The following is an 11,145-nucleotide window of genomic DNA, read 5'->3' as shown; positions in this document are numbered from 1 at the left end:
AACTTGCACTGACAGCAAAGGAAGTTCACGCAGGTTCAAAAACATGGTTTCATTATAAATTTATTTCTTTAAACATGGCCACTTTGAGATTAATGGGACTACTTCAGGGAACATGAAAGAATAAGAAACAACTTAATTTTAGAAGGGGAAACAATCAGGTAAGTCGGGATTTGCTTTTCAAACTGTAAAAGGCGAAGCTCCGAAAGGCAATAAATTTTGGTGTATGAGGACTAGTATTTTTCCAATCCAAAAGTTGGCTTAATTTTACAGTGGAAGCTGACTGCAACCTTAGCTGTCTTTCCATAACGCTGGACTCGGTCGTAACTTCAACGTACAGGAGCATAATGTGAAAAGATTTTTTTTTTATTAATTAAAAGTTAACAGCAACAGGCACATATTAAAATGAATATGGCAAAGCCTTTACAAATGGCTTTACGCTGAAGCTCTCTCCCAAAAATGGCTGTTGCAACAAACTGTAAACAGAATTAATAAACAGTCTTGTACAATAACAACAGGGAAATACAAATGAACTAAAAGAAAGCACCAGTTTCTCAAACTAGATTACAGTTGTGCTTACTGTACTTAAAACAATGTAAAACAAATTACAAAAATGGAATGTTTTAAGTTTAAAATTAGTCCTTTAATTTTGCCCTAAAAAACATTTTCTCCTTTTCCCATCAAAAACCCATTGGTGGGTAATGTTTCAGTAGAGGGAGGAATACGTAAACAATGCACTTTTTTTTTATTATTATTTTTCAAATCAAAAACAAATTTGGTCACTTAGCTTTGTGCATAGTTTAAGGCATCTGTAGCAATTTGTTACAGTTTCCTCCCCAGTGTGGCTGTTCATGAAATTGTCACATTCTAAAAGAATAAATAAAATAATAAAAAAAAAAAAAAAGAAAAAATAATAATGTTGCCTTTCAAACCCTTCCCAGTACCCTCCCCGCCCTCCCCCGTCCCAAACATACTCACGCACCCACACATACACACACGCTGCAGCGAAAAGGGGCATTTGTACCCTTGTTCTGAAGGACACGCTTCCCATCCCACTTTATTTCAGATTGGCAAATACCCTGAGCTGATTATGGTGTTTTAGACATTCCACCTTTTTTGTTTTTGTTTTTTTTTTTTTTCCTTGCATGTGCAGTTCAAGTGTACAATAGCGAAAACAACATGCGATGTTTCCACTGCAGAATCGTAATGCAGTTCGGACGCTTTCCCCGCCCACCCCCCAACCCTCCCCGCCCCATCCCTTCCCCGAATTCAGAAGTGTTTTCTGCCGTTAAAAAAAATTGCATTCCCATATAGCACTGGAGTAAAGCTTGGCTGTGCTCTATGATGAATGCTCAGTTCCCAGCGCACAAACAAAATTATGGCAAATGGGAGGCTTTTCTGGCATCCAGAGAAACAAAGAGCTGCAGTCTCAGATTTGATCTTTTTCTTTAAAAAAAAAAAAAAAAAAGGCAAAAAAACCCCAAGTTAGTGGTTCCTTCACAGCCATGCGCAAAGGTTAAGTCTAGAACCAAGAGTTTCAGAGTACATTTGTAAACATCAAGTCTTGCCAGAGGCAGCAGAGGATGGGCACTTCACATTTCCGTATTAAAACAGGGACTGAGTGGAAGGTATGCTTTGAACACATGTATGCGAGTCTTGCTAAATTCCAAGGAAGTGGAACAATCCACGTCAAGTCTTAGATTTGAAGACCGTATTCCAAATTTCACCAAAAAAACCCCCCAAAAAACAAACAACCCCAAAGCCGTGTGGCACAACGAAGTTCTCGTACTGTTCCCCCAAGGCTCAGTCACTGCTGTGCTTTGCATATTCAAGGTTCCGAACGAAAACCAACTGAGGCGTGTGCATATTGCTCTATGTTCAGATCTTGCAGTTTAAAAAAAAAAATTCTGGTTCAAATGGTCTGTGTCAAAGGAAAACTTGGAAATAAATAATGCTGGCATCGTTTTTACCGTTTTACCAAAAACCTTGGGTCGGCAAGTATCTCCTTTATTCCAACCGTGCGGATACCAAGAGAGAGGCAGTTTTGTCATGAAGATTGAGGTCAGGACAATCGAGGTTCCTGAGGTAATATGTCTGAGTCCATTTCCTCAAAAGTGGGGTCAACATCGTCACCGCTGCTGGACTGTTGCCTCTGCACTCCTTTCCAGCTAGCCTTGTTCAGGCCCAGGTGGCCAAGCATCGTCTGCGACAGCCTGGTGTTGGAAAACCGGGCCCACTCCCCAAACAGTGGTTCCACTAAGTAGGTCATAAAACCTTTGAAAACAAGCAAATAAACATATCCAAGTGAAAAAAAAAAAAAAAAAAAAAAGGAAAACAAACCAGGAAAAAAATACACAAACTAAATATTTTAAATAAAATTTAGCAGCAAAAAATTATCAGTGTGTCTGACTATTCTTCTCCAACGTGCACTTAAAAATTCATTTCAATATTTGGGGCATTTTTACAAAATAATCTGTCAAATCATAAGAGATTTTACTAGTCAGTCAAGAGAACAGCATCATACGGGATTACAAATTAACCTCCTTCCTTTCACAGCAATGACCAAATAAAGGGAAATACTGGAGAACATGGAGGGGGGACGGATCTAAACATCAGCAACTAAGTCACATAAATTAATTCAGGAAACCTAAATTTCTAAAAAGAAAGATTTTAATAACAAGTTATCCCATAGACAGTCTGAACTATATTACATGGGAAGGTGGTGGGAAGAAGAGAATCTTTTCCTAATATTAAGCTGACTAAAAATACTTAAAAATACAAATTACAGAAATTCTTAAACAAAAAGGCCACAAAACATCAACACACAAACATTTATATACGTTTGTGTGTAGATGTATGTGTGCTTATTTATAGCATCTATTCCATGAACCGAAAATTCAACAGTAAGACAACCAAAACTGAACCCATCAATATAGAAACGTACGATTTTCTAACATTCTAAATTAAAACAGTGCAGCTGATTGAACAGATCGGGTTTTGTCTCTAATTTAAAGCATTATTTCATATGTGTTTGCAGTTAAATTTATTCTTTTCTTTACTATATTTTTAACTGAGTCCCATTCAATCTACGTAAGCAACTTTATTAAAAATAACAAAAAGAATGTCATTTTACTATTTTAAATCCAACACAAGCTAGCAAAACCAAATATTAATATAATGGATATTCACTGTTCTCCATCAAATCTCTACCCAGCACCTTTCTTAAGGCTGCATTTAAAGGAACACTAACATTCCAGAAAGCTGGAACTCTGTTGTGGCAACCTGGCTGCAAAAGGCATATACACTCATAGACGCTCAATTCAAGGGTCAAATGTTATAATGTTTAAATTGAAAAAAAAGAAAAAAAACAAACCAACAATGCTCTTTGTAACCAAGTGCTGCCGCACACAGACACAGAGCAGGGACAAACTCTAGGAAACGTATCTAAAAGGTACTTTTTTTTCAAACCACATCCTGATACTAAAATGAATTGAACTGCAGTTACCAATCTGGATGTTGGCAATAGTTTCCGTCTGTCGGTCACAAAGTGGACTCACACCCAAGTGATATTTTTTTTCAATATCTCCTAAAGAAACAAAAAGTATAATACAACTTAAGCCATCAAGTCCAGACGCAAATGGAGCCCCCAAACACTAACAGCCATGAGCTGTGCCAGCTGGTTAACAAGGATGGTATCTTGCAGCTGGCTGGATGCATTTACTTCCCTCCAACAACTCCCAAATAACCCAAGTAGGTCTGTCAGTGAGACTAACCATACTTCGTATTTTTCACCAAACCATAATTAAAGAAAAAAAAAAAAAACAAACACCAAATCACAGGTTTTCTGAAGGATCAACACACTTCCTTGCAAAGCCTCCCAGACTGCCACAGAAATGAGAAATGAAGATTCCCCCTCAGCAATACAGAAGAGAATAGTTTAGCCGTCAGAAATGTCTCGCTGAAGGCAATTTGTTGTTGTGCTTCCCCATCCCCTTCACCTAGCAATAAGCTTCACGTGACTAGCGCCAAATAAAGCAGTCTGTTCCCTGTTTACTGTACCCAGGCACAAATTAGCATGTCTCAAGTCCGCTAAATTAGCCTTAAGAAAAGAGAAGCACACCTTATTTCATTATTAAATAATAATGGAGAAAATTCACTCCATTTGTCAATTAAAACCTTTATTAACTGCTTGCGTAAGTAAGTAGCCTTAACTGCATAGTAACTAAAAGTCTTCTCTCTAGCTCTTATCTGCTTACCAAAGTTAAAATATTGAAGATACATGATGAATATATTTCATTATTTACTGAAATGAGTAGGTAAATGTAAAGTGAGCATTATCATTCATCTGAAGCACCTTTCAGGCTGAAGGACCTATGGAACCAGCCATTCTAGATTCAGATTCTAAGCAGATTCGTTGTTGGGTTTTAGTAACGCCAACCTTTTGGCAAGAGGTGCAACTCCATGCAAGTAACAAAATCCCATGCTGTACCGTCAATCTCCACTATTCCTAAATATATATCCCTTTATTTGCAAGCAGCTATGACTCATGGTTTCTCTTCTCCACAGTATAAATACATCATGTACCAACAGATACTTCTACTCTTACTTGCCTTGATGGAAGAACTCCTCTGTTACTTTTTCACTCCACTGCTTACTCAGCTCCCACGTCCGACATGGATTACAAATATCAGCACACTTCAAAGCCATCTAAGTAAGTTAACATACAGCGTTACGTCACCTCTCCCCCCAAAAGAAGCATCTGTAACGATTTATTTCCTGACAGCAGATTAAGTTTCGTGAATAACAAACCTACCTACCATTTGTGCTTCTCTAAGCTTATGTTCTATAAACATATTTAAAAAAAAGCTCATGGAACTATCTGATCTCATGATCATCTCTGAGTAATATGGAAATTCAGTCAAGCCAAAGTATCTCAGGGGCACTGTATTTTCACTAGTACAGGAGACAACCATAAATTCAGAAAAAGAAACATCAAAGTAGGCAGACAGTATTTTGCATTTCTGGCTCTGAAGTTAAATTTTTAATAGTGGTTTGCGTACGACTGAACTTATCTGTATGTCCACTTTTTCTTTCTATGAACCCAAGAATAAAAACTCCTATACACCTAACGACTCTCCAGGCTTTTGTTTTTAAAGCTTGCTAAACCTCTCTCCAGCACAGATGCAAACTGATTCACAACAACAGTGCTTTCCTTTCCTGAAGCAGGTTCTGGCAAAGCATTTCACAGTTCTGAGACTGCACTGGAGTCATCAGAAGAACTAAACCTTGTCTCGGAAACACAACTCTCCTTGCTTTAGCAGCCCTGAGTTATCAGACTTACCAACACACAGCATCACTTGGGAGAAGTGCTGGGAGGGCGGGGGGGAGACTGAAGTAGAGGGGACAACCTTTTTTGTAATGAAACAAAATGACTAAAAGCTATTTTACTTCATTTTGAAAGTAGGAGATAGCCTGGAAGAAGTAGTATTTAGCATTTTAAGTAAATTATTTTTGACACTAAAACAAAGTTTTCAAAAGTATTACCAAAAAAGATCACCTGTAAAATGAAGTGACGATGGTTCGAATTCTCTAAACATAGGTCTCCTCTATCCAAATGGGATCGAAACATGGACAGATACTCGTTTTGCTGACTGATGTCTGTGGCAAGAATGAGGTCACCTATCTGGCTTTCCATCAGCTGCCTGAAATCAGTGATACCAAAAGCATAACAATTAAGAACAATGTGTCATTTTATCATATTCATTATTATACAAATACAAGTCACAAGCTTTATAATCAGTGTTTTCATTGAACTAAATTTTTTTTTGCTTCCCCTCTCTGAAAAATTCCAGCAACATCCATAGAAACATCAGGCGGTTTCACTGGCAGCTTTCAGGAAGCCTAAACCAGTTTTTAGCTCGCCCCCTCCGCCTTTTTTTTTTTTTCTTAAAAATGCACAAACTAATTAAAGCTTATTTCTCCTTAAAGTAGGTGAAGAGGGTCTATTTTAAACTACAGTTGTGGTGGCAGAATGAGAAAAGGCTGCCAAGTTTAATCTAAACAGGTGCTTGACTATATGAACACACTTCTTCAGTGTGCTCGCAGTAAATGTTATTTTCCGAATATCACATTGCACCATGAACTGCTCTAATCCAACAGCATGGTATCCGGGAATTCTTAAAATAGATCATAATCTAAGTTTTATATTCAGAATCACAATGCAATAATTTAGCTTGTTTCGCAATTGTCTTACCTAAGTGACAGCTTGATTACCTCTTAAATTAATCCACACTATTTTGTATAAACATACCTGTTTTCTAATGACATATGTGCAAATAAGCCAGACTCTCTCAGCAACCCCACTGCTGATCTCCAGTGATGGTTCTCTAATACTGAGGTATTCTGCAAATGAAAAGGGTATTATAGGTATCCATCAATGACTTCTTCTTAAACTGAAGAGCTATATACTAAGAGTGGTACCAGACAATGTGTCATGTTTTGGGGATAGTGCTTTTCTTTGTTTTATTTCCTCCAAGTAGGTTAGAACTCACAAATCCTAACTATTTTATTAGCTACCACCTTTTTTATGCCAGTGGCATGGAAACAATGTCTAGATTCAAACCTACCACTAGCTAAACACATCATAATTTATATTCATTCTCTGTAGTCCTCAGGCATTGCCTGAACCTGGTTTTAGCAGAACAACCCATTTTGTCCTTACCTTATATAAAGTTGCTAAGTAATGGTTTGTTTTGATTAGGAAAGGTTGGTTAACGCCTGGGTGATCCAAATCATGTGTGGCAGCTGCTATTAAACTGAGCAGAACATCCCATGGAGTTAAAGATTTGGAAAGCTGTAAGAGAACAACAACAAACATAATTCTGTTAGCAATGCAAGTGTGCCCTTAGGAAAAATGCCCGGGTGTCACATTTTTGTCTTTCTCTTTTAGAAATTAAAAGCCAACAGAAACTCAGAGAAAAATTTTAATAATGTAAAACTAATATTCCACTGGCTTTTCACAGTATTTCCCTCCTGAAAGCTACAAAATTTCAACAATGGTTTAAGCCTTATTCCCTCTGAATGGGAAGATTCAGTCATTAAAAAATGCTGGCACACAAAAATGGTACTTTCTGGCTGGTAATGAAGTACTATTTCTAACTAGACCCTGCAAAAGCAGCAAATTCTTAAAATTAGCTCTCCATCTCATTTACCCAAGTCTGTCTGTATGTGTCGATTCTGCTTTAAATATAGAGTATATTTTAAAAAACAAAAACTTTTCATCTTAAAAGGAAGAAACTAATGCTATGGAAGACTTCAGAACTGTTCAGAACGGATTTCTACTCCTAAGCAAAATTATATTTCAAAGTCTACCAGGAAAAGAACTGAAGGAGGAAAATCTACCAAAAATAAATATTTTCAAGAAGTACGGGCATGTTGATTAACTCAGCATGAAACTGCACAGACTTATTTCCACTGCTTATGGCTGTTACTACTTCTCGTTGTGAGGTTTGTGAGTTAAACTCGGTAATAAACTCGAGTTTGCACTAAAACAGAAGCAGCAAACACCCTGCGAGGACAGAAGTTTCTATTCCCTGTTGCATTTGCCATCTATCATGCCTCACATGTTTATAATGTACTTCGGCACAACAGAACCAGAAGCTGTATACGTTACTAAAAATACAAAGTCTATACTTGTATCCAAAGCATTACAAAACTTCCACCACGTGTATTAAATAAAAAAAAAAAATAAATGCTCGGAGCTTCCAAAGTGCACGCCATAAAAAAACCCTGCTCATCATGTATCAGCTCTGATTTGGCTCACTGCACCAATAATTGATCCGAGAAACTGAGTAGGAGGAGTCGGCAAAGAGCCTCTGAAAAACATCCACGGAGCCAGAACTTAGTTGTTTTTACCTCAGAAGAAGAATAAAGAGCTATGCTATTCAAGGGAATACCACATTGGTGATAATCTGCCTCAATGTAGACAACTTCTCACCTGGCTAGAGGATATTACAGTTTTCATTTTAATACAGAAGGCCAAGTTTTAGCCCTGAAATTGTCCAAGTCATCACTTACAGCAGGATGCCAGCAGTCCAAGTAATAAGAAACACTCAACTAAGCTGAGCTCCTTAAGGTCTGTCACATTGCCCTTTTTTACAAAGAAAGGCCAAAAAGAACTCCTGATGTCTTGCTGTAAGGTGCCTCTAGCAGCATACTATTCATTAACATCAAAGATGAGCAAAGCAGGGGTAGCAGTAGTTTCTGGAGAGAAAACAACCACCACCACCAAACAAAATAACCCACCTCAAACCATGAACACACAGGTTTATTATTGCCAGCTCTGACTCAGGCTGTGATTCTATGTGAAAGTCCTGGGGCACAGCGCTATGTTAAACAGCTGCAATCTTAATCAATTCCCTACTCCGGTTCAACATGAAGTCACACAAAAGACAGTGCCAGCTGAGAAGAGTGAAAAAAGAAAAGCATAGTGCTAAGTGTGAACCCACAGCCTCAGCAACGTGGAGATTCCTCCCTTGCCTCTTTGTGTTCAAAAAGCAGTTTTTGTTGGGTTTTGGGGTTTGCTTTTTTTTAATTACAAGTGTGTGCACGTACACATATATGTGCGCACAATCCATTTATATGCACACAAATGCATGTATTTTCTATATGTACATGGGATGTAAATGTGAGAACGCTCCCTTACCTTGGGCTCTTTTAAGTAACAGTGCATGGCCTGAGTCACATCAGCAGCATGAACTGCATTATGATAAGGATTTTGACTGTGATAATCTTCTTGGACCATAACTGCAGGAAAATAACAAATATCCAAATTTAAATAAAATAGCAATTTTTTCAAGTACCATTTTACATGTCCTTGTTAGGCACAGAAATATGCAATAGCACAAGTTACATACACATAAAAGCGTCAAAGTCAATAAATCCTCAGTTGAAACGAGACCCAGGTATAAAAGATTTTTATGTGAAGAAACAGTATTTTCTAAAGGAAATCAACGGCATGCAAAATTATCTCTCAGAGCAAAAATTAAACAACCTGAAATCAATATATAACCTGAGATACTTTGACTTTGAGAACTTCCTAGGAAAGGCTCCCTTGGATAATCTAGCCTGTTTGGATGCTGGGGCAACCTTGAATACAAAATGAAGATGATACTATTCACCAAAGCATCAGGATGACTTCATATCATGCCTTGAAAACAGAGAGGATCAGAGGAATTAGGCACTGCTTTCCTGTCAAATTAAGTGCTTTTCTTTCCCGTTCAGGAGAGTGGTCATGGGAAGCCACCTTTACATAGTTCAGGCATCTTCTCATACTTGTACTCAGGCAAATTTAAGCCTATATGCAATTTAGAAGAGAATCTCATTTAGATGGTCTGACTAACCACTCCTGGATTTCATATTCCCTATTTAACTTTCTTCCTTGCTTTCCTCCATCTTCCTGGCTGTCTTTAAACATTATAGGTAGAATACCCTAAAGGACATCTATCTTAGCTTGAGTATGTAGAGTAAAAGAACTATAATGTTAAAAAGGATGGAGAGGGAGAAGATCTGAAGCACAGCAATGGAAGTATATTCTACAGGTTTGCCTGCTATGGCACATTAGCTCTTTCACACAAACCTCAAAAGAACTTTCTCCTGGATGACTACAGTCCCATTCAAAGAAACATGCCCACAAGCTCCTTCCCTACTCAGTTTACAAGCTGGTACCCTCCATGTAATTGTGACTGTAATGTTACAGCATTACTGCTATGGTATTTGTGAAGAGCTGTGGCTCATAGAAAGTCAAAATACTGTAACCACTGTGTAATCTCAGTAGTACTCAATGCATAGCTGACACCTCATATGGAAAACAATGAAAATAAGCATCTTCGGGCTCTACTAACCTGCAGTAGAACTCTCTTTCACATATTCCTCACATCCAGTGTATGAATGAGGATGCTCTTGGCTTAATCTGCAATTTTTTGTGGCTTTATAGGCTGGACCAGCTACCTGATGTCTACAATTTTCTTACCTTAATTATTTTAATAAAGCAGACCTAGGACAGTAGTTTGATCACGGTTTACCAGAACGGCACAACCACTGTATGTTTCCAAGAATGTAGTACTTTGGATTGTCTCTCCCCCAGTTTGGGTTTGGAATAAGAACTCGAAAACACACATTAGGAGGAGACAGATCTCCAAGTAACCTTTGGAAGTCACAGAAAGACTGTGTATGTGTATAAACAAACATATATATACATTCACACACATATATGTGAGATATATATCTACACACACAAAAATAAAGTGTTGAGATCCTACTGAGGACTAAAATAATTTCTTTCCTTAAGAAGATTCCAGTAAGTTATCAAATTCTCAACTAAAGTGAATTTTGCGTGGCACTATGGACCACTTGAGCTGTCCTAGTCTTCTGGAATTTGATCTTCAGATTACTTCAGACTAGCAAATAAGAGGTAGCAAAGGAAAGGAATGAACTGGGTCCATGCTAAGAAACTGTACTTGGAAGAAAGGTTCCTTGATTGGACAGATGGGCTAGGACAGATCTAAAGTGTTTTTCTTACTACTATTAAGGAGAAGGCATTAATGAAAACGGAAAGGCGGTGAATTTCAAAGCTAGAATAAAATTTTGCCTTCTTCCAAGTCTAATCTCATTTTAGGGACATCTGGTTTTGAGTAGTCATATGTAGTTAACACTATTGTTATCTTTTAGTAACCATTTAACTAATCTGGTCATTCCTAACTGGTCTTTCATTTCAAGTACTGTCTCTTGCTAAATCTCAACTAACCAGGAAGTAAGATGAGAAAGACAAAACACACTCAGTTACAACCTGAGTAGCCCAAGACCAGAATTCTATAATCATTTTCTTCACATTCCAATATATCCGTCCTCAAGGTCAGATGATCTACCTTTTTGAAACTGGAAGGAATTGAGTCCACTTTAAAACAACATGAAATGCAAGAAAACTGAAAATTTTTAAAGCTGAAAGAGAACTAAATGATGAAAACGAAATCATTCCCTTACTTGAAAGGGGAGAAAAGCCTTTCAAACATGATTTCTCCCCTGTTAAATGACAAGCTTTGTAACCTCAAAATTCTCTTCTCTGAAACTCTGAAAGCCTGCTAAAAGGGA

The 11,145-nt window shown here is 37.7% G+C and overlaps 1 protein-coding gene across 7 annotated transcripts in view; it reads right to left on the bottom strand.

The window, feature by feature from the left end:
- Nucleotides 1–1,450: 1,450 nt before the first annotated feature.
- PDE7A (phosphodiesterase 7A) overlaps nt 1,451–11,145 on the bottom strand; it is a 75,991-nt gene continuing 66,296 nt past the window's right edge. For all 7 annotated transcript variants that reach the window (XM_054191650.1, XM_054191646.1, XM_054191649.1 and 4 more), the window contains 7 exons: nt 8,702–8,802; nt 6,719–6,850; nt 6,308–6,399; nt 5,555–5,699; nt 4,608–4,704; nt 3,503–3,583; nt 1,451–2,271 (listed from right to left, as the gene is read on the bottom strand). In XM_054191650.1, the coding sequence (XP_054047625.1) occupies nt 2,060–2,271; nt 3,503–3,583; nt 4,608–4,704; nt 5,555–5,699; nt 6,308–6,399; nt 6,719–6,850; nt 8,702–8,802 (860 nt within the window). In that variant the 3' untranslated portion in view covers nt 1,451–2,059. The remainder of the gene's footprint in view (nt 2,272–3,502; nt 3,584–4,607; nt 4,705–5,554; nt 5,700–6,307; nt 6,400–6,718; nt 6,851–8,701; nt 8,803–11,145) is intronic.

The sequence above is a fragment of the Rissa tridactyla genome, chromosome 2 (assembly GCF_028500815.1).
Source record: "Rissa tridactyla isolate bRisTri1 chromosome 2, bRisTri1.patW.cur.20221130, whole genome shotgun sequence".
NCBI classification, from domain to species: domain Eukaryota; kingdom Metazoa; phylum Chordata; class Aves; order Charadriiformes; family Laridae; genus Rissa; species Rissa tridactyla.
Note: the sequence above shows the minus strand (reverse complement) of the source record. Positions and strands in the feature narration are given on the sequence as shown.